At 35.1% G+C, this 15151-nt stretch overlaps 1 protein-coding gene across 8 annotated transcripts in view; it reads right to left on the bottom strand.

The window, feature by feature from the left end:
- Nucleotides 1–15151, bottom strand: part of WDR27 (WD repeat domain 27) — a 102646-nt gene that overhangs the window by 86318 nt on the left and 1177 nt on the right. For 7 of the 8 annotated variants that reach the window (XR_015283422.1, XM_086877863.1, XM_086877864.1 and 4 more), the window contains exons 2-13: nucleotides 14665–14806; nucleotides 12329–12453; nucleotides 11750–11863; nucleotides 10952–11003; nucleotides 10391–10461; nucleotides 9420–9534; nucleotides 7914–8046; nucleotides 4909–5009; nucleotides 4413–4480; nucleotides 3380–3513; nucleotides 1870–1946; nucleotides 289–367 (exon numbers count right to left, since the gene is read on the bottom strand). Coding sequence is in view for 7 of the 8 variants with exons in the window: in XM_086877863.1 (XP_086733989.1) it covers nucleotides 289–367; nucleotides 1870–1946; nucleotides 3380–3513; nucleotides 4413–4480; nucleotides 4909–5009; nucleotides 7914–8046; nucleotides 9420–9534; nucleotides 10391–10461; nucleotides 10952–11003; nucleotides 11750–11863; nucleotides 12329–12453; nucleotides 14665–14806 (1211 nt within the window). In the remaining variant the exon portion in view is untranslated. The remainder of the gene's footprint in view (nucleotides 1–288; nucleotides 368–1869; nucleotides 1947–3379; nucleotides 3514–4412; nucleotides 4481–4908; nucleotides 5010–7913; nucleotides 8047–9419; nucleotides 9535–10390; nucleotides 10462–10951; nucleotides 11004–11749; nucleotides 11864–12328; nucleotides 12454–14664; nucleotides 14807–15151) is intronic. The other variant, XM_086877870.1, reaches the window with a different exon arrangement.

Here is a 15151-nt window from a genome sequence, read left to right as displayed (position 1 = left end):
AAATCCATACAAATACAGTTCTTAGAAAATTCTTTCTGCAAGCTGAAAAAACAAGAGTCTAGCTAGATGAAAGAATCAGGATGCCAAATGTGGATTTTAAAAAGAAGTTGGCCAATGACCAGAAGCTGTGAACATTTTGGTTTACAATATGTTTTTAAATTTTTTTTTATTTTATAACATCATAATTGTTTTTCACAGGTGATTCATTTCACAATCATTAGACTACATAGTTGTGTGGAAAAAATCACACACCAATAAGACAGGGAAAGCAGTAACATTTCTACTCACCGTGGTGCTGCTGTATATCCTGATGACTTAATTTTATTATGGAAAACCAATGGTTTATCCTTCACCGTGTTTGTCACTCCTGTAGGAAAATAATTTAATTTACATTAAAATGTTTTTAACATTATATTTTTACAGTTATAGTAGAGAGTTTTTTCACATTATAAATACTTGATGTTTCCTTATGTTACAAAACTCTATCACCCTAATCACCCTAAAATAATGATTACTGAGAAAAGGAAAGATACATGAACTGTTGCATTGTGAAACATCCCTCCTCCAATACCATGAATGAGTAGGAACCTCTTTAAAGGTTGAAGTAGCAAGAATATTCTTCTGAATCACGTTTTTCATCATTTCAGTTAGAAAATGTGTTTTCTAACTGCCTCTTCTTAGATTTTGTATGCATTAGCTATAATGTATTCACACCCTATATTTGGACTAAAGAATGGATCTAAAGATCATTAACAAGCTGACTGGTGGGTATCTATTTGTGTCCCTACACAGCTCAGGTCATGGGCAATGTCTGCATGCCCAGTGCTGTACTAAGAAGCCCAGAGGGCACCCTCAGCTCCAAACTGAGTGTTTTATATCAGCAGGAAACAAACTAAACTAACATTGTAAAGTGGGAAATGTTGTTGCTATTCCCAGGGAAAAAACTCAGATACATTGGGATACATTCACCTCTGCTGAGGGTAGAAGTCCCTTCAAAAGCCACTAAGTATCCTTTCTCTTCAGGCAGCAATGAGGAACGAAAAGGCCCTTCCTGAGAAGCTCCCAGTACCAGATGTCTTAAGAGACCAAAGGATTTCATTACAGCACTCATCTCTCTGATCATGAGATGTCAACAAAGGCAGCACAGTTGTCAGTGCTGGCTGTCCAAGGCAGCCTGGAATTCTAGCTAAAACTCTGTAGATGTACTCTGAAAATACCATAAATCCCTAGAGATATAACCTTTGACATTCTAATGGGCACAGTAAGTGTCTATGGAGAGGATGAAAAACACTTTTTAAAAATATTTTTTTAACTTTATTGTTGCTAACCAAAAAAGTTACAAGTGGTTCAATGGCAAGTGGATGTCAGATCTTCTCTTTTTTAAGCAGTAATAGTATCAAGATTATTGAGACAAAAATTAATTTCCTAAACATCCAGTATTGGCAGAAGATTATTCAGAACAATAAAATATATGAAAACATCTGTTTGGTGTATATCATAACCAAAGTTAAGAAAGAAATGACAAATTATACAGAAAAATTTACTGCATGCTATGGAAAAAGAATGACTTACAAAAATTTAAACCTTCTATATTCTAACACTTCTAAAATCCACAGGAAGTTCTCAGACAATGGTTTTTGAAAAAATAAAAATACTTATAACCACAGTTTTCAACTACAATTACATGTGTATGATATTTAATGTTAATAGAAGTGTAAAATTCTTCCTACTGAAGTAAAAATACAATGTAATATATTTTTAAAACAAAAATTAACATACTGATTGTATTAGGCACAAGTCAGCTAGAAGTCAGTTACTGTTACTAAAAATATAACTTTATTATTAATTTCAGGATTGGTTTACACTTACCAACTGTTTTCCTAGAAGGTTCTTTCATGTTCTTCTTTAAACCTTTACACAATGGAGAACTTGCCAATAAAGTACACCTAAGTTATAAAGTGAAGAACAAAAAATTGATCAATGAATGCAATGAACAAAAATGTCAGATAAGAAAAAGATGTCAAAACTCCTTTTTAGTTATTTATCTCCATGTGTGTGTTTACACATGCAATAGCAATGAGAATTTACTGAAAACAAGTAAGGCATAGTGGACCATTTATCAGCTCAGATACTCAGCAGTACAGACAAGTCTTGGCCCTGATTCAATTTGCAGACCATTGCTTTTACATGTTACATCCCAGTTTTGTGAATATTAACTGATGGTTTTATTATAAGCACTGAAATTTGCTCTTCAGTGTATATTGCAGGGGTTTTGTCATTTTTAAGATGTCAGCATTTTCTCATAAATCATTTCTCGGGACATAAAGGACAAGAAAGTAATAATCAGCAGGGATACTTCAAGGGGAAGTCATGCTTGATCAGTTTGATAAACTTCTGTGACAAAATGAGTGGCTTGGCAGATGAGCAGAGAGCAGTGCATATTGTCTACTTTGATTTCAGTAAGACTTTCTACACTGTCTCCCATAAGAACCATAAGAACAGGGAAGCTGATGAACTGTGGTCTGGATGAGAACACAGTGAGGTGGATTGAAATCCAGATGAACAACCAGGCCTAGACTGTGATCATCAGTGGTTCAAAGTCTAGCTGGAAAGCAGGAGCCAGTGGAGTAACCCAGAGGTTATAACTGCATTCCATATGATTCCATGGGTATAATTCCATTCGACATCTGCATTAATAATCTGGATAAGGGAGCAGAGTGTACCATCACCATGTTTGCCGATGACTCAAAGCTGAGAGGAGTGTCTGAAAGAGCAGAGGTTGTGTTGTCATCCAGGGAGACATTTATTGTCTGCATAAATGAGCTGACATCAACCTTGTGAAGCTCAACAAGGTGAAAGACAAAGTCCTGCAGCAGAGGAGGAACGAGCCCATGCAGCAGTACAGGCTGTAAGGCAGGCTCTAGAGCCAGGCTCTGTGTCCTAAACCAGCACCAGGACAAGAGGCAATGTGCAACAAATGAAACACAGGAGGTTCTCTCTGAACACTGGGAAACACTTATTTACTGTGAAGGTGACTGAGTACTGGCATAGGCTGCCCAGAGAGGTTGTGGTTCTCCCTCTTTAGAATATGGTGTACATAGTCTAAAGTGGTTTGGACATGGTGGTGGGAAAATTACTCCAAGTGGCTCTGCTTGAGCAGGGTAGTTGCACAAGATGACATGAAGAGGTGCCTTCCAAACTCACCCATTCTCTGATTCTGTGATTTCTCCATCTCTATACAACTAAAGCATGATAGGAAAAGAAGTAAAATCAAACCATGTCAACAAGTAGTACTGCAGAGAACCATATGACGCACTTTAGTGCCAGATAAACAAATCTATAATTCAACATGGAGAGAAAACATTTAATTATTCTGTACCTGGCAAAAACTGATAGACTTTTCTCATTTCCACATGGGAGAATACCACTGTGCTGAGTTCTCACCAATGCAGCAAGGTTAACTTCCAACACAGCAATCATATCTTCAAACATCGAGGTGATCAAGCATAAAACCTGTAGCAATTCCCACATTCCATTTACTTCATAATTTAAGTTCAAAACATATTGCATTTATAAGGAAAAATTAAATAAATTTCTGAAATTTATAAAAATAGTCCGAAATATTAATGGATTTAGCCATGAAGAGCATTAAGTGGTAGAGTGTTTAAAACTATCCTTCAAAAATATGCCTATGTTGCTTAAATGTGTTTTAGCAAACTTACATATATAATAGTGACAGAAATTCCAACACCACCTACGCTAGAGACAATTCTGCAGTAAGAGTTGTGAGAAAAGAAGTACACAGGGAAAATTGGCTTCAGCAACATAATGAGAACATGCTAAGAGCTGAATTTAAACAAAATCCTTCTCTAAAGCAAAAGACTTCTATGTTAAATATGTAGCCTAGACTGAGCTTACTTCTGTAGGAAAACTGCAACATCGAAAACAGAGTATACAGATACGAATGCCTTCCATTTTCTTAAAATCACTTTTAGTGGCTTTCAACAGAAATTTTCTCACAACCCAAATAGTTTTGACAGATCTCTTAGAAGGATTCAGAAATAGCACATCCTAACATTTTTTTGAGAAACAAGGTATAACAATCTTTATTTTTTTTTTTCCCTTAAAACATTTCCTCTGCTTCTCCAATAGCCATTCTTGATATTCAAGGTACACCCTGAACACTGTAACAATTCACCTTTTCCTTATTAATCGCTTTAAACTGTATATAAGCTGTGACAGCTTCAAACTAGCAGATTCCATAATGAAGAATCAACCCTCTTCAAAGAAATTACTGTGTAATTCACATTAAATAAAGCAAAATGTGTAATTAATATTTATTGAAAATAGCATAATTTAAAAATTTATTTAATAAATCACATTTATTAAAGCAATGCTTAGTGTATACTCACCTTTCCATTAGCTGCCTTCCTTGTTAATGCACATGATCTGGCAATCTGAATGCTGAGGTCACTGTAATCTTTACCAAGAAGAACACAGTGCTATAAAATAATATCTGCATTTCAGAAGAAAAACCTATCTCTATGACACACACAAAAAATCACTCATACTAATTTGACATGATCCTAATCCACTGTCTTCAGAGAATATACTTCTATCTTACCCTCAAATTATAATGGAGTAGAGTAACATTTCTTGTATTTAACACTTCTGAACTGCAAAATTGAATAAAAATTAATTGCTACACAGATCTAGTGCCAATACATCTTCTGAAAAAAGTCACCAGGGCCAGGAAAACATACAAAAACTACTGGGAAAAAAAACCATTTTTCAAAAACACTTGGTTTCTATTGTATTCTGCTATTTCACAACCTAATTCTGACACTATTTTTGTCAGATAACAAAAACAATCACCTAATGGTGTAATCATATATCTTATAAACATACCTCTGTAAGATAAAACAGCTTCTAATTCAAAGTTTGCCAGATTAATTATTAACAAGCCAGTAGAAGTCCCTATCCAAAAAAAAGTATTCTGGGAAGAATATCTGTTAAAACAAGGAGAAAAATATCTCTGAGTAGGATAAAGGAGATTTTCTCATTTCCATACACCAAACAGCAGCTGGATTTTTTTAATGCTCATTGCCCAGGCCCAGTACCACAACAATAAAGCACACACATAAAAAAATACATTAAATTCAAAGCTTTTTTTTCCCAACCTGTAGCTTAAAGTTTCAAAAAAAAATGGTGAAGTTTTGAAAACTAAAAGCAGAACACAATCCTTGATTTCATTTAAGTGCTTCATAGCACATCTAAAACTGCACAGGAAATACTTTTCTTCAAAAATTACTGTGGTTTGTAAGATGTTGTAAAAGCATGGTACGCACAAAGAGAAAATTCAAAACAAGAGGCAAAGCCACTTGTAGTTTACTTTTACCACTCATATGAACACACAAAGCGCAGTGAAATTCAATGTATGTTTTTACACAATTAAAGTACAAGAGAAAAACCAGCAAAAATTGAGGGGAAAAAACCCCAGGCAAGTCTGGAATGTCTGTCTCAGCCTGTGCTTGGTGGCAGCACTATTGCAGTTGAGTAATAAAATCCAGCTTCTGCAAGCACCACAGAGTAAACCAACTGGTTACAATTCAGTCAACACCCTCACAGAAGAAATATATTATCAAGCATAAGATAATTGAAATAAAATAACTCTTGTCAGTCTCCAAAAAACTAAAAATTTTTTGATGCCACAATAAATAAAAATTAATATCAACATTTAATAAAATTTCCAAATAGGAGTCAGTAGATTTATTAGTTTAATTTTTTAAAATCAGACCACAAGAGTTGAAGTAAGGATAAGGAAAAAGGGAAAAAACCACAAATTTTTGTAGTCAAATATGTTAAGAAGCAGACTGGAATAGACAGTTTCATATCTGGTTTGTGATATTTTTATGTGATATGAATAGTTTTATTTGTGGTTTGCACTACTTTCATTACAGCAGTAACAGATTGGTTTAATTTGTAAATTCTTTGAATTATTTATAAAGAAGCGTTACTATCAAGCTATTATGAACACCATAAAGTGATACATCCAAAAAGTTTAACTCATTCTCACTTTACAATAATAAAATCCATTGTGATGAGATTGCTCAATGTCAAAAAGCTTATGAAAGTGTGAGATGCCTAATTTTGGACAGAAGTATTCCAAAAATGTTTCATTGTTGCTTTTCATTGAAGGCAGGAAAAGCAATATATCAGGGATTGCTCAACTGTTCAGACAAATCAGAAGCACCCACTAAAACCAACACATGGTTATTAAAAAATAAATAGAAAAAAAATTATAAACACAAAATTTCAAGCAAAAATATAATGGAATTAAATTAGTAGTAAGAATTTAATGGTCATGGTTGTTTATGAGCAGAACAAAACCTTCAACTGAAATGTGATAGCTGAAAGAACAAATAGATCTTAGATGTACAATGCAAAGCAGTAACAGGTGGGTATGGGGGAGTGATGTTATCTCAATTCAGAAAATTATTTCAAATAATCTATTACTTTGGATCCATTTCAGGCAATCATGTCCCAAAAGGAGATTGAAAAATAAATGAGCTTGAATTGCAGAAATTTTCAAAAGCAAGTGTTAAAAATGTTACACAAAGCATGCCTTCTACAAGGTACAAACTATTTTATCCAGAAGCGCAGAGGTAACTTGTTCATTACTCTCCAAGGAGGGAACTTCATAGTGGCTGGCACTGGACCATCAGAGTAAAAAACATACTAAAAACCAGTATATGAAAAGAGAGTAATTCAGACTGGAAATAGAACTGAACGAGTCAGTTCCTGGAAGAACTTCAATAGGGACATGATGGATCTTTGTCGCCAGAAAACTTGTCATGTTTAAAGACGTGCTCCTGTTCAAATCAAACCTACAGCTGTGATGAGGACAAAGTTTTGACACTTTGAGAGTGGTATTATACAAGCAATAAGACAGACTGTAATAATTCATCATCTGACCTTCAAGTGCTGTCACTGCATTAAAGTATGCCTGAGATGTGCAAGTTAAAAATCAGCACTTCATTCCTCTCAATGGTGATACTTCTAAATATGCAGGCATCATGAAAAAAACTGTGAATAATTACTTAAATTTAACATAAAGATAACCAAAATTGTCCTGGACTCTGGATATTTTTCTTCTTTGTTTGTCAAAAGTTGTTTATATATCTAACCAGAGACTAATCAGTTCCATCTGAATAACCCACCACAGAGCAAAGGTTAGGACAAGAGTTTTCTAAAACATGATGTGGCTAATAAATTTCTACAAATGACAATCATAAATTACAACACAAACAGGTTGTTCTTGTGGACAGTTCTTGTTGGAACAGATCTCCAGGTGCCTGATACTATGGTTAAACTTCTCTTCAGGAAAGAAATGCAATGTAAGGATTAATTCTACCTGCCTAACCAATTCCATGGGAATAAGTAAAAGCATTATGTCCTGAAATATCTGTCCCTCTGACAGAAGTTTGACTGAAGCAGGTTACGTAGTTCAAAAATTATTTAAATTTGGAAGGCAAACTGACACAGTCACACAGTGGCTGCATCAGATGTTTCTTTAGGAAAGCAAACTCAAAATAAATATGATTTATTAATTACTTTTTAACTCATCTTCCCTAATCAGCTAGTATCAATAGATTCCACAATGGATATTCTCAAAGACATTTTTATGGACTTATTTTTCAGAAGAAAATCCAGTTTTAATTATCAGCTTGTGTACTTATCTTCCTAAGAGTAGGCCACCAAAACTTGTATGCCACTAAAAACATTATTTGATTTTCCTATAGTGTTTTTCAAAACATAAAAATTTACAGTGAAAATCCAATAATCCAAGAATCAATAGGAACTCCTAGAAATAAATTTGAATCAAATACAAGGTGCTATTTTCAAGGACTTACGTGTTTTCTTCATTATGGAAACATACAAAATAGTCACAATGCTCAATTAAGAGGATAGGCAATGATGTTTCCACTGATCCTTCTGGTTTTGTGCTGTCTGTTTTGCAAAGCTTGGAATTACTTTGCCCTTCACCTAAGAAAGTCAACAAAGCCATCCATCAAAAAAACTATGAAACAAGGGAAACAGACAGGATTCAAGAGAGAATGTGTAGTGGACATGAAAAAAACAAGACCACACTCAAGAAACTTCTGTTTCAAAAGATGCATATTTCCTAAAAGCCAGCTTTCCTCATTATTACACGTGTTTTTTTCAAAAGACAAAATCCAAAGACCTTACTTACAGACTGAAAAGGAGTTTGCACCTTTTAGGTGCTTTCATCTCAAGAAGTGACACTGAAAGCCACATTCCAGTAACCCTTAAATACTCTGGGTATCTTTCCACTTGGCCTGAAAATTGCCTTGACACTAAAGTTACAACATATTCCAAAAGCAAGATGAAAATCTACCTCAGTTCCCTGTTACCAAGGTTTTCAATGGGAATGCATGTGAATTGCACATGCAGAATGGATTCCAATCTATTCTGCATGTGTAATTCACACTCAAGAACTACTAGCATCAAATTCAGCATTAGACACAGACATTACATCACTGTCTTTCAAACATCAAAGTCAGATCTATAGATTTTAAACAATAACAAGAAATGTAGCAGTCTTTTTCCTTAAATTAGGACTTCAAGATTATGGAAGCTGGACCACTTAGGCAGGTAAGAATATAGCAGTCATTGATCCAGAAATACAACAAGCAAGGGAAATCAGATTTCCCTTTCCCCAAGAAAGCCACAGCAGTGCTAAGGGGACAGGGGTCTGCTCCTCACCAGGGAGAGGATTACCTCCCATTGTACCAAGGCTGCCACCTGCTCATGGCCATCACAAGGCACAACAAAAAAAGCTGTCAAGCCAGTCTGATATCAGGGAATCACTCTGCTGGGGTTACCAGGGCAGTCTGTAAAGACTTATATATACTCTGTGTTATACCACTATAGAAATATCACAGCCAAAGAAATATCATATAATGAAAGTACTAGTATAGATTAAAAAAAAAAAAAAAATTAAAAAGAGAAAAAAAAATAAAGAGAATCCTAGAAACTTCAAAGGTAACTGAGAAATAGTACTCCCTTTTGACATGGGATTAATTTTTAGTCACTCATTCTGTTCTCACTGAGGCCTTGGACAATTAATTCAATAAAAAAACAAATACTTAATAGTACACACGATCCAATGTTTTATGAACAAATGCACTGGCCAGGAATTTATTACATACATACATACATACACAATTCCTTCCAAACACACCAATACCCAACTACATATGAGCTTCAGTCCATGCCACACTCTAATATTCATTAAGTCTATCACTTATACTAAATTTTCATGGTAAAAAAAGCACACACTCAGTAGCCAGTAACAAGACTACACCATTAACAGCATTCTAGGAGCACTGTGCTACCTATTTCTTTGCCAGATTTCCACACTTTATTACAGAATTTCTCTTGCTCTTTCTTTAAGTTGATATGTGCTACACAACGGTAATTATGATCACTGATTAAACTGAAGATCCAAAGCTGCAAGAAAAAGAAAAATCAATTGGAGTAACTTTTTGGCATTAAATATAAAGCTACATGAATACAAACTAAAGACACAATATTTAAAACCATGGATGGATGTAATTACTGAACTTTTGTACATGGCATCTCACCTTAGACAAGAACTCCAATTATATGTATTTGTAAGACTGTTAAGGATAATCAAAGATAATATATTCAAAATTAGTAAAAGCAGGAATGACCAGTTTGAACTGTACATCTAATTCTCACATGTTTATATGTTCTGAAAAAAGATACTTATAGACTATTTCCCACAATTAAAAATCACAGGTAACATGCATGTAATTGCTCACTGGGTCACGTGAAAAAATTTCATTTATACCTTTCTTGGCTTAGACACCACTACAGTTAAGACTTTCATTTTCTTCAAAATTACTGAACAGTAACACTGAGGAAAAACATCTGTAAGCTATCACACAAATATATTCTTACCATTAAAGAAGAGGTGAAACAGATATTCACATTTACCACATTTTTATTAGAATTCCCACATGCTGAAATCATAGCCTCTTCCATTTAATTGTCATGCATTTCTTATTTTGGCCAAAATAGGAGAATCCTATTTTTCACCGTTTTTCTTTTAAAACAGATATATTTATAGCCTCTCAGTGTTTTCAGGAAAAAGTTTCTGTTATGTAATAGAGGTCTTATTTGCCATTTATGGTTTACATTAGAAGCAGTGAATTATGCTTACTAAAATAACTCTTTTAACAATTCAAAAAATTTAGGTAGCTTGTGTACTTTTATTATAGACAGAAGCATCAGTAATAGTTGACTTTTGACATAGAGACTGAGTTTAACTAACAATTCTTACCTGTCCCTCAGCACATCCAGTGATAATTTGTTTGCTTTCTTCATCGATTAGCAGACTTAGCAAAGGAAATGCTGCTCAAGAAAGAAAGATAAAAGCATTTCTAGAGTAGACACAAATCAGATATTTAATTAAAATACATAGTCCAAAATTGATTCTTCCTGTTTATATACACAGGGGAGAAAAGCCTTTACTGCAGTTCTCATGGTTGCACAGAGCTTTGTGTGCCTCAGCCCTTGTGCTGCTGAGGGCTTTCCATTTGCATTTTTCTGCCTGCCACCTAAGCTGCCATGGTAGTGGTTTCCTGCACCCTGCCACCCAAACTGCTGTGGCATAGTTTGCAGACTTGTTTATGAAAGTACACTAAAACTATCCACTGGGAAGCAGACTTGAAAGGAAAAACTATTTACTGTTGGCTTTAAAGGATAATATGTTTACTGCTACCTTGTCTATGAGAATTATTTCTACTAAATCAACCCAAAACTTCTATAATAATCATAGATTATTATTTAGAGACAGGAGGGTTTTGTTATTAAAAATTACATTTAAAAATAGAAAAATTACCTGCTATTATTCCTGACTGATATATTAACTGGCTGGTAGAATAGTCCCACACCTTTGGATTAAAAAAATAAATAAACAAAAAAGATAAAAAGATATAAAAATAGATATCTACTTAGATATTTATGGAAAACACAACTTTTTAACAGCCATCACATGGTGAAAACAAAGAAATGCAGGCATTGTGATGTTCTTAGGAGAATTTTTTTCCAGCACCTGCTTCCATCTATGAAGGGTTTTGTCCAACTGATAAGCATCACTGGTGAAAAAGGGGAAAAGTCACATGATATGGAAACACAAAGTATCTTTGCTTAGGCTGATCTCAGTGATTTTAGCTAAATTTATGAAAAGGCATACACAAGAAAGAAAAGAGTGAATGGGTACACTGCATACAGTAACCCAGTCCAATAATCCCAAAAGGGAAAATTCAGAACAGTATCAGCAGATTCAAAGGGAAATGTTTTCCTTCACCTCAGTATACCTGAAACTTTTCAGTTACAGTCAAACTGATCAAAATATTTTATTTTTATTTCCCAGATGATAATAATCACTGAAGTTAATACTTGAATGTGGAAAGTTTTGAATATACAAAACATGCATTTTTCTTTAAAAAAAGAGTAATTAATATTTGCTATAATTTCCAAAGCAATTCAAAGAAAAATGTCCTTATCTTCATAAAGTCAAAGATATTTTTTACTTAATCTTCAGAGCATATTTGAAGGGGAATAAAGGGGAATAAATAAGAATACTTAAGATTCACTAAATTATTCTTTTTTAAGTTCATCTCTACAGTTTCCTTGCCTTAAAGGTTCTGTCTTCTGACACTGATATGAGCATACTTTTCTCCCATGTGCAAAACTCAGCAGCAGTCACTGGAGCCAGGTGTCCATCCAATTCAGCTAGTATAACTTCATTCTGTGATTAATCAAGTCAAAAATAAAAACAGAATAGATTTCAACATAAAATTTACAATTAAGTGCTTTAATAATTAATAACACTTACTAAGCATTGTCAGATTTGTTTTCAAAGTATAACTCAGTAAGATTTTTCTTATTGAAACTGAAGCCCTGTATACCATCCTGTTGCCAAAGCCACTACACATTTTTTTTCCTTCTTCTGACTAAATGATACAAGAATAGTTTTTCAGATGACCTAAGAATATTTTCTACTTCTAAGTTATTGAGATACTATTTCATTTCAACTGTTGAAACCTAGTCTTCTATCTGATATATGTTGCATTATCAAGCACCAGTTCCTATTTATTTTATGATGCAAAATTAATGTTTTTGCTTAATTTTACTAACATTTCTGTATCATAATTTTATTTGAAAGTGAATAAGCAAAATACCAGTACCATGGCTACAAAGAATGCTATCTCACCTTTGCACTTAACATGTAGATCTGATTTCCAGCGCATACTGCCACTTGTTGATCATCTGGACTAAATCTTATATGAAGCACCATTCCCAAAAGAGTTCCTATAACAATTCCTCGAGGTGTAAACCCTGCAACAATTGTATTGTTAATGAGACTCAATGAAATATAAAAATCTGATGCAATGAGATTCTTAGAAACTTTACATAGCAAACTGTGCAAACTTTACTAGCGACAAAGTTGTTTCAGTTTCTGCCAGGAATATGTACAGAAAAATACACTGTTTAAATACACCAGGGTACTGGAAAGAAAAGCCTAGAACTATGGACACTAGAATTCCTCCATCTGCCCTGTTGCCTAGACATGACTTGGCACTCTTTATGATATTAATAATTCCCATCAAATCATGCTTTCTTGATTCCACTGAAGATTGTCAGGGAATGGATTTTTGGAGTAGGGTGATGTGCCCATGGAACCTACTAGTGCCACGTTCATTTTGGAAGTGAGAAATCCTAACTGAAGCCCAGCAAAACACAGCTTTGAAAAATACTTCTGGGAGAATATGCCAGTCACTCAGCCAAAAAGTAAAGAGGATTTTACTTCTCTGGTTTTAATTTTTCTGTGGGAAAATTCTGAAAGAGAAAGTGCACCACTAAATAGAGGCTAGCTCTGAGAACAGGTCATGTTTCTATCCTGTCCTCATGATTTCATTTTGGTCATCTTACTGGTTCAAGCAGCTTGGTTTCTGCTGATCCCTATTTTATTATGCTGCCTTTAATGATGTGAGGATGGTTTGGATACATCATTAAATTTTAGGATTTCATAGGAAACAGATTATCTAGAATGCAAGCACAACTACAGGTGTCCTTTCAGGCTCTCATATTAGCTGCTGTGGAATCTTTTTACAATTGATTAACAGGTCAAGGTCACACAAAGAACTCCTTAATTACTTTGACACCATTTATAAGAAATAATATGAGAAAACATGCCAAGAATGTGCAGAGGAGAGTCTGTGGAGACAAAGACTCTATGGCATCTGCTGAAGAGCCTGTAGATGGAGAGAAAAATAAAAAATCAAGCAGCAGACAATCTGTATGCCAAATGCCTTTGTATCAAAACTACACATACTCTTTACGTCTCTGCTACTTTCTGTTCTTATCTTCTATCTTCTATTCCTATCTCCAAATTCATAGTCCCATTTTATTCCCAGTTCCTGAAGCACCCTTTGATTCATTCTCTGTTAGTCTTGCATGGATTAAAATTTAATACTGGCTTTTTTTTTTTTATAAAAAGCACTGATACTGTTAAACTTTTCTTTACAACATTAGTCTTCATATTATATAGATTTGCACAGTCAAAGTGGAGCTGAGTACAAGAGAACTCCTTCACATTAAGTCATCAGCAAATCTCTAACTATAGGTGACAAGGAGGAAACTTTTAATAGTGTGGGACAATGCCATGCAATTTTAAATACTGACACCAAAAGGGGACAAACTGCCACTGGGAATCCAGTGAATCATGACTCTGGGAATCTTGCTCTTTTTTTCTTTTATTTTTTTTTGCTTTTTTTCATTATTCTTCTACTTTCCAGTTAATTTACGCTTACAGAGAGGTTGATATTAAATTCTAATGCCATTGGCTGAGGCTCCAAACCAAAATGGTGGTCAGGATAGAGGGTCATGCACTCATCTCCCAAATCAGATACTTGTATTGGTCTCTCACACGTTTCACAGATGAAAACAATGTTCCAGAGACAGGAGAGGCAAAGCAGGATAGAAAACACTAGTTCCACAAGTATTCCCGAAAATGAAGTATTTTGCCGTTGCATGTTTAATTATGCAGTACTGCTATGATGAGTTTTTATTCTGTCTATTTTATTCCACAGTGGCAGAACGCCACTGCCTCTTGCAGTGTGTGTCTGTGTTTGCCCCGAGGTTGCCGGCAGGCTCTGGATCCCGCACAGCACCTCGGCCAGCTCCCGACCCCGCTCAGCATCGCCGCGGGGCCGCTGCCGCCCGGGGCCGGCGGCTGTGACAATGACAGGACTGGCTGTGCTGCCGGCCTGGCTCAACCCGGCACTGCCGAAGAAGAGCAGGAGAGAAACGCAGAATTAATATGGCTGTCCATGCTGCTGAATCTAAGCGGCTGAGGCGTGCTTCTCAGAAATAACAATCTTGTTATACAAGAACCAGTGGAGAAAAGGAGGTGTTGGGGTGGCCTTCCAGGGTGGCTGTTGCTCAGAAACTGGCTGGACACTGGTCTGAGTGATTGGTGGCGACTGGCTGCCTTTGCATCACTTCTTTGTTTATACATATGACACATATATATTATATAAACAATACCTTCTTGCACTTTCTGTGTACATTCATCAAGATTCCACACTATCACACGTTCATGAGAGGCAGAGCAGACAAGAAGCGGATTGATTTTATTTCCAAATGACAATGCAGAAACTGAGTCATGGTGGCCTGACAAATATAATGGCTGACAAATGTAGATAAAGAAGAGTTAAATGAATAATTTCAAACAAAGATTATGAATAATGAAACTACAAATGGATAATGGACATGAAATTAACAAAATGATTTTTATCTACAGCTTCAAAACATCTAAACTACAATGTAGCTGTTTGGGTGGGAGGGAGTTAACTTTTTCACAGCAGCTTGCATGGCTTTGGATTTTGTGACAAAAACAGTCATGATAACACAGCAATGTTTTGGCTGTTGCCAAATACTGTTTGCACAGCATTGAGGCCTTCTCTTTTTTCCCACTTTTTCTCAGTTTTCCCATCCTAATAGTAGGCTGAAGGTGCATAAGAGGTTGGGAGGG

Source organism: Cyanistes caeruleus, chromosome 2 (genome assembly GCF_971803275.1).
Source record: "Cyanistes caeruleus chromosome 2, bCyaCae1.hap1.1, whole genome shotgun sequence".
Classification (NCBI taxonomy): domain Eukaryota; kingdom Metazoa; phylum Chordata; class Aves; order Passeriformes; family Paridae; genus Cyanistes; species Cyanistes caeruleus.
The sequence above is the reverse complement of the archived record's forward strand: the minus strand, read 5'-3'. Positions and strand labels throughout refer to the sequence as shown.